Here is a 17128-nt window from a genome sequence, read left to right as displayed (position 1 = left end):
TAACACTTATTTCAAATTCAAGTGATACAGACTAGCATCAGCTAGTCACCACAGCTCTCCAACACGCCCAAAGAAATTTGGGGGTGGAGGTGGATTGCAAACTTTAGACAACCACCTTAGACAGGAGTCGGGCAGGTGTGGAGGACTCCTTGGTCCTGAATGGGGTAACTGTGCCCCTGAAGGACCAGGTGCGCAGCTTGGGAGTCATTTTGGACTCACAGCTGTCCATGGAGGCACAGGTCAATTCTGTGTCCAGGGCAGCTGTCTACCAGCTCCATCTGGTACGCAGGCTGAGACCCTATATGCCTGCGGACTGCCTCGCCAGAGTGGTACATGCTCTGGTTATCTCCCTCTTGGACTACAGCAATGCGCTCTACATGGGGCTACCTTTGAAGGTGACCCAGAAACTACAACTAATCCAGAACGCGGCACCTAGACTGGTGACTGGGAGCGGCTGCTGAGACCACATAACACCGGTCTTGAAAGACCTACATTGGCTCCCAGCACATTTCCGAGCACAATTCAAAGTGTTGGTGCTGACCTTTAAAGCCCTAAATGGCCTCAGTCCAGTATATCTGAAGGAGCGTCTCCACCCCCATCGTTCTACCCGGACACTGAGGTCCAGCACCGAGGGCCTTCTAGTGGTTCCCTCACTGCGAGAAGCCAAGTTACAGGGAACCAGGCAAAGGGCCTTCTCGGTAGTGGCACCCGCCCTGTGGAACACCCTCCCACCACATGTCAAAGAGAACAACTACCAGACTCTTAGAAGACATCTGAAGGCAGCCCTGTTTAGGGAAGCTTTTAATGTTTGATGTATCACAATAATTTAATATTCTTTTGGAAGCCGCCCAGAGTGGCTGGGGAAGCCCAGCCAGATGGGTGGGGTATAAATAATAAATATTATTATTATTATTATTATTATTATTATTATTAGTGCACCAAGTTGATCCAGTTTGAAATGCACAACGCAGAGTTCTTTGGGAAAAGGGGATACAAGGATGCCAGGATAAACAGCCAAACAAAATTTGAAGCTTTCATTTGCAAACCAGATGTTACAGAAAGGTTCTCTCCATCATAAAAAGTAACTCTGGGAATGAGGAATAGAAATTGGAGTGAAGGAATTAGCCGACCTAGGCTGACTAAACTTTAATTCATATACACAAAGGATGGGGTATATTCTGTCACACATACACAATACCAAGGAACCGGGCTACGGGTCTTATAAAAAGCAACAATAGAAGGTGAGGCCTCAGAGAAGGAGGGGCCTTTCCGAATTTGCACCCTTTTAGTCTTCTCATGTAGTTGTAATCCTTTTTGTGAGCTGATCCTCTTGGCCCTCTCAGGGGAACGGATAGGTTTCCTTGTAATTTGCTCCTTCAGGGCACAAGAATACAGTGGTACCTCGGGTTACATACGCTTCAGATTACAGACTCCGCTAACCCAGAAATAGTACCTCGGGTTAAGAACTTTGCTTCAGGATGAGAACAGAAATCGTGTTTTGGCAGTGCTGCGGCAGCAGGAGGCCCCATTAGCTAAAGTGGTGCTTCAGGTTAAGAACAGTTTCAGGTTAAGTTTGGACCTCTGGAACGAATTAAGTACTTAACCCGAGGTATCACTGTACCCAGATCAAGCAAGGACCATTTTGCCAGCTCAGAAATACTTGGCTAACTCAGCCCCAAAGGTCCGTGATGCGGACAGCAGACGCTACTTCCCTCAGAAACTCCGCCAGAGTGCTTCAGCCTCTCTCTGATTTGCCTACCAAGTGGGATGGAGCAGCACTTTGGGATGGAGAATAAAAGGAGCCGTTTCTGAGGGAGAGTGATAGGATTTGAGGTGGGAGATTGGGGTGAACATTGAGTTTGGCTGAGGGAGAACCGGTTCTGATTTGGGTTGAACATCCGTGCTGAGGAGACTACTGATAAGAGGAACGAGCCTTGCAGCTTAGATAGAAAGTTGAGTGTCTGGGGAAAGTATACAGAAAAGAGTTAACTGGAGGGTGTGCCAGAAAAGTTTGTTTTTTCTTTTTCCCTGCCAGCAAATGTTTAGCGGACGGCAGCTTACAATTTGCTGGGGTTGCAGCAGGAGGGGTAGTTGAAAAGGAGAGGATTTGGAGAGATAGTTCATAGTTTTGGGGGTACTCGGGATTGAGAATAGATTGGGAGATAGGAAGCGAGAGGAGAGAGAGTTGGTTCTGGGTAGAAACAGCCACTCTGAGGAATGTATCAAAAGCTAGAGAAAGGAGACTCTGAACTTAGTGTGAAGGACAGTGTGTGGTGTCCTGTCAGAGTAATTAGGCCAGTAATTAACTGGGAGGCTGAGGCTGAGCCAGGAGAAGTAGAAGCTGTGAAGATACAGTCTACTTAGGACTCATTCCAGTCAGGAGGGGAGAGATTATTCTACAAAAAGAAGATCCCTTGGGTCTGTTACTTGGAGTACCTCAGGAGTAGGGTTGTCCAACGGACAGGAAGTACCACCTTGGTTAAGAACAAAAGTATTAAGCGGTAACAGCTGCGCAACAACTGAGAAAGCACTGAAGTGAAATAGCATCATGATCTATGTTTTACCCACTTGTGTCATAAACCTCCTTTGTTAAAAAAAATCTTTATTGTTTATTTGATCAAATCCTGCCCGAGACTCCAAATTATTAAGTTTTCCCTGACACAAGTCCGCCCACAAGACAATCTGAGGTAGTTTGTGGGAATTTGTGTTCTGTGAGGTGGGTGCACTATACAGTGGTACCTCGGGTTACATATGCTTCAGCTTTTCCATTAACAAAAGAAAAAATAATATATATATTTGCATATATTGCCATTCATTTGCATATCTACCATTTTTTAAAGAAAGTTTTCATGAAAACTCATCAGCATTTGATCTTTTATCCTAATAAACATATTTTGTATGCAATTTTCTCTAAGATATATTTATTCAAACAAGTTCCGCTAATATAATGCGCCTTTTCACTTATACAGGGGTACCTCGGGTTACATACGCTTCAGGTTACACACTCCACTAAGCCAGAAATAGTGCTTCAGGTTAAGAACTTTGCTTCAGGATAAGAACAGAAATCAGGCTCCGGCGGCGCGGCGGCAGCAGGAGGCCCCATTAGCTAAAGTGGTGCTTCAAGTTAAGAACAGTTTCAGGTTAACTATGGACCTCCGGAACGAATTAAGTACTTAACCGGAGGTATCACTGTATTTAAGTGAGGGCAGGCCCAACAGCGCCAGGGGGGAAAGTGCTGTTGCGCCATCTTAGTGGGCTGAGTCTGAGGAGAGGTAGAACCTGTGGGAATACAGGCTACCTGGGTCGCATTCCTGTCAGGAGGCGAGAGTTCTTCTAGGTAAAGGAGACTCCCATGCCAGTAACAAGGGGTGAGGCGATCCTCTGGGTCTGATATACTCATCCGAATACCTCAGGGGTGGGATTGCTAAGAGAGTGGGTAACTTGACAAAAAGTACTCCTCACTCGTGAACGATATTAAGCTGTGAAGGAAGCCGCGCTGTGTCAAAAGAAGTCCACTCTAATAACGAAGTAAAGAAACGAGAGTGAAGCAGCCGAAACTGAGTCAAGCATTTCACCACCTATTCTAGAAACCCCTCTGTTCTCGAACCCAATTAATAAACCGTGTTAAAACCTGAAGCACCTGCCCAAACTAAACGTAAGGACATAGAAAAGAGTAAGAGAAACTGAAGTGTAACAACTAATTTTGAGTGAAGGGAGTTAAAAAGAGAAGCTGTGCCTGTACCACAGTTTTTAAGCCTGAGACATCCTTGTATTTGGTTTAAGTAATTTAGTTCTACCTGAAAGAACATGTCTCCTGACACAACTTTATTTCACCAACTTCTTTTTGTGTGTGTGTGTAAATAAAACTTTCCTTGTTGGATTAGCTCATGGCTGAATCACAGATTCCCTCACACAACACACACACACACACCCGCCACCAGATAGCCTGAGGTAAATTGTAGACATTCATTTAATTGGTGTACCGTGAGGTAGCAGTTAGCAGAGTGAGCCGGCTACAGATTAGAAAGACGAAGGGAAACAGTGCCAGATTTCCCAAAATTATGAGTATTGCCAGAGGCCTGTAAAAATCAAAACAGGAAAGGGACTATCTCTTACTCTACCAAGTTTCCAGAATACATATTTCCTAGTTATACAAAAGGCTCCAACTATGGTTTCAACACATTCCAGAGAAGTGTACCTAGGGAAGTTTATTCATCTGCCTCACCTCACAATATTTGTAGTGCTGAGGTTTTTGTGCAAACTTCCTTAACAACAGCTAAGGATGAGCAAAGCTATCAATTTCTGTTTTTCATTTTTATAGCTTTAAATTCTGTTTGTCACATTTCTGCATCATAAACTGCAACATAACAGTACTGAGTAACAAAAGAAAAAATAATATATTTATTTGCATAAATCTCCATTCATTTGCATATCTATCATTTTTTAAAGAAAGTTTTCATGAAAACTCATCAGCATTTGATCTTTTATCCTAATAAACATATTTTGTATGCAATTTTGTCTAAGATATATTTATTCAAACAAGTTCCGCTAATATAATGCTCCTTTTCACTTATACAGTGGTACCACGGGTTACATACGCTTCAGGTTACATACGCTTCAGGTTACAGACTCCGCTAACCCAGAAACAGTGCTTCAGGTTAAGAACTTTGCTTCAGGTTGAGAACAGAAATCATGCTCCGGCGGCACGGCAGCAGCAGGAGGCCCCATTAGCTAAAGTGGTGCTTCAGGTTAAGAACAGTTTCAGATTAAGAACGGACCTCCAGAACGAATTAAGTTCTTAACCTGAAGAACCACTGTATTCATTTTTATATACAGGTGGCGACCATTTTAGGCATATCCAAATCATGCACGATCTCTGACATGCTGGTCCTTTTGCACCTGTAAGAGGGTGGAATGGAAACAGAACGGAATGGGGTGCACTTATGCAAGCTCCACTGTTTTGTGTGGGGTCTGAGAATGGAACCCCCATGTGAATTGCTCTCAGCCTGTACACTCTATATACATTTTCCCCTGATGTATGCATCATGTACACCTTTTCGGACTGGAGAATCATAGAGTTGGAAGGGAGCCAAGGGTCATCTAGCCCAACCCCCTGCAATGCAGGAATCTCATCTAAAGCATCCATGACAGATGGCCACCCAATTCTTCATTCAGAAGTGCACTGCAAAAATCTGGAGAAGCAAATTTCTAAGGGTAGCTGCAATTTGGTTCACATCTTGCTATGGGAAGCATAAATCAGATAAATTTGCAGGAAAATATGTACCGAACTGAGTTTCTCCCCAATTGCTAACCACAGCTAATGGACATATTCCCTTAGGCACCCAATGAATATAAATATGATGCAATTCAATTTAAAACTTTATTGAATAGAGGAATCGGCATAGAAAATTTATACCAAACGTTATTTCTTTATGTTTCAGGACTATGTTAACAAGGCAAAGAAAACAGCTTTTCTGCTCCTAATCAATTACCCGGTCACTTTATTCATTGGTTGATTCAATTGGTTTTGCCCATGAGTAGATTGTGGTTAATGCACTGCACTCTGGTAGGGGAAGACCAGGACCTGCCATTTGCAATAGCTACTTGGGCATGGTCTACTTGTAAGCAGTGGCAGTAGCTCAGCTCATGATACCTCCCTAACTAGCTAAATCTACAATGGCTTGGTTGAGTGGTGATGGTGAATCAGGACAAGGAAGAGGCAAAACAACAGGCGAAATGTTGTTCATCTTTGGCTGGCTGAGAGATGGGTAGTGCAGCAGACACACTGAAGTCTACTCCTGTCCTGAGGTTCACCAGCTGAGCATCCTAGTGCCTAAGGGAGAGGATTAGTGAGTAGTGAACTGCTCAGGCACAAGTTGCTGAATGGAGCAAAGTCAGGTAGCTGTTGCTATCACCACCAGCAGATGGGTCTGTCTGCGCATTTGTGTGCATGAGGAAGGATGTTTTGGGGCAAATAGATTAAGTCTGTGGTATATTTAAATGTTAAATGTTACAAATGTTTCCTTCTGGAAATTTTAAAAGCATATCCTTGTCACTAATTTTTTCATGATGCGTTTTTGGATGAATAGACAGTTAGATGTATCTACTCAGCCAATTCAGCATGTCCTTCCTTGCTTCTTCAATGTAAGGTCTGTCTTGAGGGTTAATATCTTCCCTTTTACGATGTACAAAACCATGAGTTTGTCCGGGATATATTTTCACTTCATGCTCAACTTTGCATTGCTGTTTCAGCTTCTGTTCAAGGGCAGTGACCTGCAACAAAAAAATATACCCTCACATTACTGGTACTGAAATCATTTCTTTATGAGATTGCCAGAGTTCACTTGTCACATCTTGGAACAGAGACAAAAAAAATGGTATAAATATATGACCTTCAGATCTCCAAGAGAAATATCAACTCAGCCAGCCAGAATAGCCAGCATACTCTGGATTTCGGATAATTGTAAGCCATTCCCCACCCCCAAAAAAGCATTTTCTTCAGCAAAATTTATACACCAGGAACATTGCTCCTGATTCAGGAACTCAGTTTTTGAAATAATGCCTTACTTGGTCAAGAGGAATTACTTCATCTTTCTCTGCGAAAATGAAAAAGGTGGGGTTCATCAGGTTCCAACTGTCCTCTGTAAATTTGATCACTCCTAGAATGCATTCAACAATAAAAGTTACATTAAAACGAAGCATGCCAAACACTTTCAGTAAGAGTGCAATATTTAACATTTTGCATACAAATCCTTTCATATATTTTTATTTTGCCAAAGGTTCAAAATCAGGGATGAGCAACGACATATTTGTCTCCTTAAAGTGAATCCCATATAGACAAGGACTTGAAGAGCGAAAGGACTGGTCAATGTCATATTGATGTTGACAAGTTTGACTTGCAGGTAAATTTCAAGTCAACATCCCATGAAATATTTTGATCTGGTTAAGTTAGTAAAATGCATCCTTTCATATTGGTGCTCATGCAAAGCCTGACATTAAGCACCAGTTTATATGTAGTGAGCTATACAAAATAATAGGCTCCTAATATTGACACATGCTCTAATGGACAAGTGTCCATTAAAGGAAAGTCCTATTGAATCAAACAACAGCATATCTGGTTCAACATTCTGGTTTTTTAAGGTAGCCAGTCAGGTGCCTCTGGAAAGCTCATCTGCAGGACATGGAAGTAATATCCATCTTTGATTGTGGCTCCCATGCAATTGTTATTCAGCGGCGTGCTGCCGCCTCTAAACATAGAAGGTTCATGCAAGGAAACAGGCTCTTGGATATGCCCAAAATATCTCTTGGGATCCTCAGAAAGGTTAAAATAGCTTAAAATTCCAGTCATTTAACAGCACATATGGAGCAAAAGAAAAGACAAAAATGATTTCTGGTGCCTTTCAGGTACTGAATGAATGTAATTTCAGAGAAAAATAATAGGATCTTATAATAAGCAGAGGTCTGTGGTTCCTTCAATTGTTCTGGCAGCTATATTCCAGTAAAAGATTTGCTTTAGGGTGGAGTGAAAGGAAAAAAGTAATCACTGAGCTAGCCTAGAATAAGTTTAGAGTGGTGATGAAAAACCAGGCATAACTATTTCAGATGAGGAAGTACAGATTAGGTGATACGAGTTGCATGTGAACAGCTTCTGTGCAAAGTATAACAGGGATATATTTTCTAAAACCTGGTGCAAGTGTCAACAACATTGTGTGGCAAAGAAAAGCATATTCTGGCCATTATTTCTAACACACACAGTGATATCAATATTCTTATTGTAGCTACACATACCATAGATGGATACGCCCGCCTTAAAGATAGAATATTTCAACATCAGATGATGTACTGCAGCTCCACCCCAACAAAATCCAATGACACCTATCTTCTTTGCATTACATTGTTCCTTCAGATACTGCAAGACAACATCCGTTTCCCTAAAGCACAGAAATATAAGTGAACAAAAAGGCACCAGTGAAAAGACACCCTTACAAGGAGCCCTGCACAATGTTGAGAATTTAAGGGTATAAACAAAAAAAAAAGGCTTAATGGGGCCAAAGGGCTGCTGCAAACTTCCTTTGTAAAGGTAAAGGTAAAGGTACCCCTGCCCGTACGGGCCAGTCTTGACAGACTCTGGGGTTGTGCGCCCATCTCACTTAAGAGGCCAGGGGCCAGCGCTGTCCGGAGACACTTCCGGGTCACGTGGCCAGCGTGACATCGCTGCTCTGGCGAGCCAGAGCCACACACGGAAACGCCGTTTACCTTCCCGCTGGTAAGCGGTCCCTATTTATCTACTTGCACCCGGAGGTGCTTTCGAACTGCTAGGTTGGCAGGCGCTGGGACCGAGCAGCGGAAGCGCACCCCGCCGCAGGGATTCGAACCGCCGACCTTTCGATCGGCAAGTCCTAGGCGCTGAGGCTTTAACCCACAGCGCCACCTGCGTCCCTAACTTCCTTTGTAACTAGTGGCAAATTCGCCAGTAAAGTCTTTTGTTAGGGAAATTATAGTTAATTTGCCCACAGGCTTAAAAAATGGCCGGAGACACATTTAGAAAGTGAGAATAATATTGGAAAAAGGCATTTGTTTCTTCTGCAGTTTTTTAATGGAACAGAGAAAGTGGCAAAGGGTAAGCTTTGCTCTGTTGAAAGCTCTTTTTTTTTTTGTATGTGTGGAGGGTGTTTCTTTCGACATCTGATTTGGGACAGAGGTTTGCTTTTTGTAATGTTTAAACTCTTGGCCTCCACCTACAGTCAATATTTTTTTAATGAAGTCAGATATTGCAAAGCTCCTTTAGGACTTTAGGACTCTCTCTTCATCCAAAAGAAACAAAACTCCGGCAATCGCCGTACCCCGTTAAGTTCTCACGATCACTTGAAAAAAGTATCATTTCAGAATCCAGCTGTGTAGCTCAGGATCCAACTGCCATTCAATGATTTGATGGAATCGAAAGACAAAGCTGGGTGCTATACTTTTATTTCAAATCTACAGATGATCCCACCCAATGGTTTTGTGAAGATGCAAAACAGAATGGGAGATGGTGCAACGTTGTGACACCTTTGCAGGCCAATGAACACGGGAAAACAACCACAGATTTGTTGTTGTTTAGTCGTTTAGTCATGTCGTGACCCCATGGACCAGAGCACGCCAGGCACTCCTGTCTTCAACCACAGATTAGTGCCCTTTAAAAACTCTCAACCCAAGAGGTTGGTAGAGGATCATTCCACGGCCAATGTTTTGTTGCATAGATTTTAAAATTTCATTTTATAATGTATATAAAACAGAGAAAACTGTTATGAGAACAGATGAGAATTAAAAGCAGATAAAGAATAAAATAATGAGTACAGTTGCATATGGGTAAAAAAAATAACAAGCTCCAAGTAAATAATCTTAGCGCTAAAACCCAAAAAATCTTGCCCTAATTTACATTCCCACCATAAATGATAATATAGCCAATGGTGCTGAACAGTTTTATCGGAGGGAGATGTTCAAACCAAACATGGTCCAAATCTGCAAATCATCTCTCCACATGTACAGTTTACTCTGAATAGTCATACCATCAGCCTCAAAAAATCCATAGCAGGAAGCAGTGCTTTTTTTTCCTGGGGGTACATGGGGGTATACATACCCCTAAACATTTTGTGAATCTAAGTTTGGCCTCATTGAGGGGCAGTATTTCAATATGAGTTGGAAAATGAGAGTACCCCTAAACATTTTTTAATGAAAAAAAGAAATTAACTTAAACCCTTACTTGTTGATATTCTTGGAATCTCGTGTTTTTAGCCAGTCATCAAATGCAGACCAATCATTAGATAGCTTCCAAGCTTCTTGTCCCTTATAAAAGTCTGGACAAATTGCTCTGCATAGAAAATAAATTTAAGTTCATTCTTCAAATATCACAGCACTGGTATAAATACAACTAATCCAGAATATGACAGCTAGACTGGGAACAGCCACTGGGCCCATATAACACTGGTCCCAAAGGATCTACACAGGCTCCCAGCACGTTTCTGAGCACAATTCAACGTGTTGGTATAGACCTTTAAATCCCGAAACAGCCTCGGCCTTGTATACCTGAAGGAGCATCTCCCTCTCTATTGTCCAGTCAGGACACTGAGATCTAGCTCTGAGGGCCTTTTGGTTGTTCCCTCATTGCGAGAAGTGAAATTACAGGGAATCAGGCAGAAGGCCTTCTCGGTAGTGGCACCCGCCCTGTGGAACACCATGCCACCAGATGTCAAGGAAATAAACAACTATCTGATTTTTAGAAGGCACCTGAAGTCAGCCCTGTATAGGGAAGTTTTTTAATATTGGAGGTTAGAGTTTAAGAGAAACAGTGTGATGTAACCAGAAAGCAGGGAGGAACTGGAATGTGACCTGCAGAGCAAGAGAAGCTGGTGCCTTTTGTGGTGCTGCTGCTGCGAACTCTTCCATTATAGGTTTCAGGTTGTTTATATGTGTAAATCAGGGTGGCCCAACGTGTATTCTCACTTGCTCCCCTTGCAATTTCTTGTGGGTCTCCAACATATACTATTAATCAGAATAGGACAGAGAGCCTTCTCAGAAGGCAGAGGGCCTTCTCGGTAGTGGCGCCCTCCCTGTGGAACAACCTCCCTTCAGATGTCAAGGAGATTAAGAACTACATAACTTTTGGAAGACCTCTGAAGGCAGCCCTGTATCGGGAAGTTTTTAATGTTTGGTGCTTTATTATGTTTTTTATATATTCTGTAAGCCGCCCAGAGTGGCTTGGATATAAATAATACACATTAACTACTTCAGCTAAAGTTTAGTCAAGCAAAGTATTTTTGGACAACTACATCAGCTTGCACTTTGCATTCACAATTCATAATGTCAACTGAAAGAGATAAGACTAAGAAAAATAGAGGCAATTTCTCACGTATATCCATGGGATGCGAGCATATCTGCTATGTATCTGGTGTTTGGCAGCTGCCATCCAAAAATGTCATGAATCACAATCACAGCTTTGTCTGTGCTGTGGGAGGGCTTGTTGATGTAGGCCTTGATGTGCCCAACAGAAATTTCTTGTCCATGCCCTTCATATTCAAATTTGTCTCCAATATCACATGGACATGGTTTTTCTTCATTAGCCATCTGTAAAGTTTTAAAGATGCATAAAGGTTAATGTAACTAAAGTTTAATAGAAATAAGTCTGTATACTCTACAGTTGCTGCAGGTGGTTGTTGGAGTCTGCACAAATGCTCTGTGACGCATAGAGTCAGATAAAAACATATCAGATACATCAAAATTCTCAAAAGATCAACTCACGGAATCCTAGAGGAATTGCTGATTTTTAACTAGGGCCACCATAAATGGCACAATTATTTTCTTGGCACTGTGCTTTTAACTTTTCTTAAAGAAATCTTAGTGGCTTGCACCTTAAATCTCTTTCTGTGAATGGAAAAGTGTTCACGTTCACGGAATGAGGCTTCCCCCATCTCCCCTTTCCCTTTGTTGTCTCTTGCAACCTTTGTTAATTAGGTCTTCTTTAAACTTATTATCTGGGTTCTGGGGTCCTATATGGAAGGAACAGTTCCACTTATTGTATGAACCAAAGTTTGGTTTCAGGAAGCCATGATGATGATCATATGCCTAAGTCAAAGGCTGGAGGAGCAGAAAAACATCCTTGAACTCATGAATCATTCTTCCTAACACACACACAAAATCCTAAATTTTTCTTAGGCTTGTTTCTTTTCCCCTTTTTTCTCTTTCTAATCCTAATGGGTTGTTTTTGCTCAGGAATCTTCCAATGGAAACCTCACTGGAGTGATATGGACCTTTGATTCATTATTCCCCAAGGCCCTAAGATTTTACTTTAAAATCTTAAGTCGCTTTCCCTATGTTGTTTTAGAATATAAGAATGCCTTTATCATATCATGATTTTTTCCTTGGTACTTTTGCTCTTTAATTACCTGGACTGGAGGGAGGATGCTAGGAAAATAATTGCTTTCTTATATACCTTACGCAGCTAATGCAAATAGCTTTATATTTTTCATTCTAGTGCTTATAATAGATTCGTAATGGTTTCATTTATTCGTGTAATTCATGTTATATAATTATATTACTTTTATATCAATTACTATTTTAAATGCATATTTATTATTTTTCACCATTTGTCACTTGTTTGTAGATAAATTTCTAATTCACTTTCTTTTGGTGTGGTTCTGGCTTTTTGGTCTTGGGAATTGTTTCTGTTGGCTAGAAATGCAAGGAAGGAGGGTGAAAATGTGTCTGGAAGACCTACCAATGTGCATAAAGTGAGCGGCAATCCTAAGATTGGAGAAATGTAGTGCTGAATTCAGTGGGGGTTATTGGCAAGTACTTACAGCCTAAATCATACCAAAGGTAGCAAGAGGCCAGGGGAAACACAACAACTATTATGCAATCTGGGGTGACTTTATTGATTATGCAAACCATGATGCATATGGTAGAACAGTGCCTATGGTCTTTACTGCAGTTTGGCATTCATGAAGTACATAGTTTAATCACTATTTTTTTCTCCTTTCCCCATGCCTTTGTATAAAATCCTGCATACCAGAATTGCTGCTGATGCAATCTATCTTTTTCTTTGTGGCCAACAATGGATGTTCCTATGCATCATTTCATGTTAAGATTGTGATGGTTTTAGCATATACACTTCGGCAAAGCTCTGTTGGTGTACTTGGGAATGACCCTCTGATGGTAGTTGTTTCATTTTTCATTTTGATTTTCTGTAATTGTGTAACTGTTACGTGAAAGTAAATACAGTCATACCTCATGTTATGTCCGCTTCATGTTACATTCTTTCAGGTTACATCCCGCAGCGACCCGGAAGCACCAGAAAGGGTTACTTCTGGGTTTCGCCACTCACACATGCACAGAAGCGCAAAATGAGCCACGCGCATGCACGGAAGTGGCGAATCGCAATCTGCACATGCGCAGACGCGCTGCTGCAGGTTGTGTTCTTTTCATGTTGCGAACGGGCCTCTGGAACAGATCCCGTTCGCAACCAGAGGTACCACTCTGTCTATGTGTTTTGTGTGTGTGTGTGTGTGTGTGTGTGTGTGTATTAAAGAAGTCAGAGAGGCTAAAGCGCAGAATCAAATTATTTATCTTTGCAGTTTGTTCACGGCAACAATGCAACAGCAGTTAATGAATAACCCAAGATCTTGTTTGTGCTGGTCCCATGATGTCCTTGTGATAATTTTAATCTCTTCGCAGACATGGTATTTTCTCACACAGTTAACAGTCACCAAACAACATTTCTTGGGGTTTCTCCATAGTGTTCAGAATTCTTTATGTCTTTGCACAGGGGTCAGTAAACTTTTTCAGCAGTGGGCTGGTCCACTGTCCCTCAGACCTTGTGGGAGGCCGGACTATATTTTGAAGGGAAAAAATGAACGCATTCCTATGCCCCACAAATAACCCAGAGATGCATTTTAAATAAAATCACACATTCTACTCATGTAAAAACACCAAGCAGGCCCCCAAAACAACCCAGAGATGCATTTTAAGTAAAAGGACACATCCTACTCATGTAAAAACACGCTGATTCCCAGACCGTCTGTGGGCCAGATTTAGAATAGGTGATTGGGCCAGATTCGGCCCCCTGGGCCTTAGTTTGCCTACCCATGTGTTTGCACATTGATTTGGGGAAGTATACTGGAGCCCTTCCACCAACCTTAAAATGGGTAGTACCGACATGTAATGAGGAAAATGGGACCCCTAGCTGGGAAAGATGGTGCGTCAGATGCTGTTGCAAAAGCCCCCAGCAGTGGCGTAGTGGGGGGGTGCAGGGGGGGCCGCCCGCACCGGGCGCAACATCTGGGGGTTAGGGTTAGGGGGCGCAAATCCATGGGTTAGGGGGTGCAAATTACAACCCACGCTACGCCACTGGCCCCCAGCTACTCTTATTATTACAGAATGCTTCATCGTGTGGACACAAGTTAAGTCTGGGGCCAGGGCAGGGGGTACAGTCCAGATCTAGCTCCAGAGGGTGGCAATTCTGGGCATTTGCTCCACCTCAACAGTGATATAATTTTTGCTTTGCAGAAGATTTCCCAAAAATGTCAGGATCTATGTGAGATAATAAGGGACGCGGGTGGCGCTGTGGGTTAAACCACAGAGCCTAGGGCTTTCCAATCAGAAGGTCGTTGGTTCGAATCCCTGCGACGGGATGAGCTCCTGTTGCTCGGTCCCTGCTCCTGCCAACCTAGCAGTTCGAAAGCACGTCAAAGTACAAGTAGATAAATAGGTACCGCTCCAGTGGGAAGGTAAACGGCATTTCCGTGTGCTGCTCTGGTTTTGCCAGAAGCGGCTTAGTCATGCTGGCCACATGACCCAGAAGCTGTATGCCGGCTCCCTCGGCCAATAAAACGAGATGAGCACCGCAACCCCAGAGTTGACCATGACTGGACCTAATGGTCAGGGCTCCCTTTACCTTTTTATGTGAGATAATGCATGGCTTCCTTGCTTGCCTTTTTTTACAGTTAAGGAAGCTCATTGAAAATTCCAAGTCCGTGGGTTGCCAAAAAACTGGAGCTTGCGCTGCTTCTCTCCGCCAATAGCGCTAAACATTTTGAAATAGATGTGGGTAAATCGAACCTTACTAAAAGTGCAGGAGAACCGATGAGCAAGCTGTTGCCGTCAGTTATTTTTATCAAGGCACCATACACTCATGAAGGCATCTCTGCCTCCCTCCCACTCAACTTCCTGCAGAAAACACTTTGGCATATCACGCTAGGACTCTTACGTACCTGGAATTCCAAAGTTCTCCGTTTTCTTTTCTTCTGGGAGGTTAGAAAGGGCTATTTCCCAAAGCTGTGAAAGATTTTTAAAAGGGAAAAGAAATCAACTTGTCTGCTAACGGGTGCTGCAGCTTCTCCCACACAGCTTCCCTGAGTGGGCCTGCTGCAGCCTTCATGTGAAAGAAAAAAGAGTTTGCTTATTACAAAACAGCACCAGAGGTGACCCAGAATAACCCAGCTAGGAAGTGGGAGGAGGCTTGAACTCCTCCTCCTCTGCTCTTCCAATCGTGCTTCTTTAGCATACAGTAGTCTTCTCTGTTTCCTTATTTATTCCTAACCCATTCAACTGTGCACATGAAACGTAAGAAACGACATCTTGCCACAGCTCTGCTTTATTCTACTTTATTCTATCTCACATTAGTTGTGAACATGTGTATGAGTTTAACAGTGCTTAGCTTATTTTTTTTGTTGCTCTTCTACTCATGTTAATATTGTTTTATAGATTATAAATGCCACATTGATTTGTTAACTGTATAACCTTTGCTGCAATTGTGATGCATAGCTTATTTTTTAAGTTGCTGTTTTGTTAACAGGGTTTTATAAATTGTGATTGTTTCATTGATGAGTTGTTAATTACTTTATATGATTCATGCTATATTTGTTCTTTATGTTTTATTATGTTATTGTTATTTATGGTTTGCTTTGAGATTCATTGGAATGAAAAGCGGCATCGAAATGAGATAAATCCAATCAAACAAATCATTAATTAACGATTGCTTAAAATATATATTCATTACACATCATTCACACACTGGAGTACAAATGTAATCAACAGTTAGTGCCCTCCCAACATTTGGTAGTTCATAGCTCCCTTTGTAGTTTAACCTGCTCTTTACCATGCAGTCTCAAGTTGGGTTAAAGGTAAAGGGACCCCTGACCATTAGGTCCAGTCGCAGACGACTCTGGGATTGTGGCGCTCATCTTGCTTCATTGGCTGAGGGAGACGGCGTACAGCTTCCAGGTCATGTGGCCAGCATGACTAAGCTGCTTCTGGTGAACCAGAGCAGTGCACGGAAACACCGTTTACCTTCCCGCCGGAGTGGTACCTATTTATCTACTTGCACTTCGTGCTTTCAAACTGCTAGGTTGGCAGGAGCAGGGACCGAGCAACGGGAGCTCACCCTGTCACGGGGATTCGAACCGCCAACCTTCTGATTGGCAAGCCCTAGGCTCTGTGGTTTAACCCACAGCGCCACCCACATTCCCAAGTTGGGTTACATACAGCTAATATCAGGCATAGGCAAACTTGGCCCTCCAGATTCCCACAATTCCCATCATCCCTGACCACTTTTCCTGTTAGCTAGGGATGATGGGAGTTGTAGTCCCAAAACATCTGGAGGGCTGAGTTTGCCTATGCCTGGCTAAAATGCAAGTGAGCCACATAGTGCACAAAAACTCTAAATGATCAGTTACACCCAGTACTATTTTTATAGAAAAAGAGGTGCCATAACACCTCCCTTGTTCTCTTAGAATGGAAATGGTGCCCACCTGAGAGATGCCAGAATTGAGTTCCGGTGAGCACCGGATGAAAATAAGGCCTGGTTACACCATATCATGCAAACCAAACAAGCAACCAGATTTCAGAGGGAGTGATTCTCTCAATTCTCCACCACCCAAAGTCTGTGCAAAAAGGTGCCAACAAAACATATTTAATGACAGGATGAGACACACCTTGGAGAGCGCATTCCACAACATTGAGGGCCACCACAAAGAAGGTCCTGTCTTACACAAGGTGGTAGAATCACCATGTTGCAATGTAGGAAGAAGCATTCTTTGAGATATTTGGGGTCTAAGTTGTTTGGGGCTTTATATGTCCCTGTAAGCACTTGAATTAGGCTTGGAAGCACAAAAACAACCACTGCAGAACTTTAAGAATTGGTGTAATATGTACTACACCTTCATGAGAAGAGAAGACTCCCTGGAGAAGACCCTGATGTTGGGAAAGATGGAGGGCACAAGGAGAAGGGGGCGACAGAGGACGAGATGGTTGGATAGTGTTTTCGAGGTTACCACCATGAGTCTGACCAAACTGCGGGAGGCAGTGGAGGACAGAGGTGCCTGGCGTTCTCTGGTCCATGGGGTCACGAAGAGTCGGACACGACTGAACGACTAAACAACAACAACAACAAGTACTACACCTGACGACACCCTGGCTGGTGCAGATTTGTTGCAGATACAGCAGGTGTTTTCAGGTTTGGTGGTTTATACGTTGAAGAAAATGTTATGACAGTTATTTTGGGAGTTGTACGTACGTTATATGATATATATTGTATTTATTTTAGTATTCCATACATCTGAGAAGGGAGGATATGGATTTTAATTCTGCGAAATGC

At 42.6% G+C, this 17128-nt stretch overlaps 1 protein-coding gene across 1 annotated transcript; it reads right to left on the bottom strand.

Annotated features, from left to right (window-relative positions):
- Positions 1–5361: 5361 nt before the first annotated feature.
- On the bottom strand, positions 5362–14929 carry LOC309374871 (carboxymethylenebutenolidase homolog). Its single transcript, XM_081920104.1, has 6 exons — positions 14745–14929; positions 10889–11103; positions 9743–9850; positions 7789–7931; positions 6568–6659; positions 5362–6273 (listed from the first exon to the last, which is right to left on the bottom strand). Exons 2-6 carry the CDS (start codon positions 11101–11103, stop codon positions 6094–6096), a joined length of 738 nt encoding a protein of 245 aa, XP_081776230.1. The 5' UTR covers positions 14745–14929; the 3' UTR covers positions 5362–6093.
- Between the last annotated feature and the right edge of the window lie 2199 nt (positions 14930–17128).

This window comes from Podarcis melisellensis (genome assembly GCF_964234715.1).
Source record: "Podarcis melisellensis genome assembly, chromosome: 7".
In the NCBI taxonomy this organism is placed as follows: Eukaryota; Metazoa; Chordata; class Lepidosauria; order Squamata; family Lacertidae; genus Podarcis; species Podarcis melisellensis.
Note: the sequence above shows the minus strand (reverse complement) of the source record. Positions and strands in the feature narration are given on the sequence as shown.

What these genes read in the sequence shown, in the direction of transcription:
- LOC309374871 (XM_081920104.1), bottom strand. Translation starts at nt 11,103, where the DNA reads ATGGCTAATGAAGAAAAACCATGTCCATGTGATATTGGAGACAAATTT. An exon ending in CTCGCATCCCATGGATATAC is followed by an intron (nt 9,851 to 10,888) that starts GTGAGAAATTGC and finishes TTTTCTATGCAG; the next exon opens with AGCAATTTGTCCAGACTTTT. An exon ending in GGCGGGCGTATCCATCTATG is followed by an intron (nt 6,660 to 7,788) that starts GTATGTGTAGCT and finishes AATGCATTCTAG; the next exon opens with GAGTGATCAAATTTACAGAG.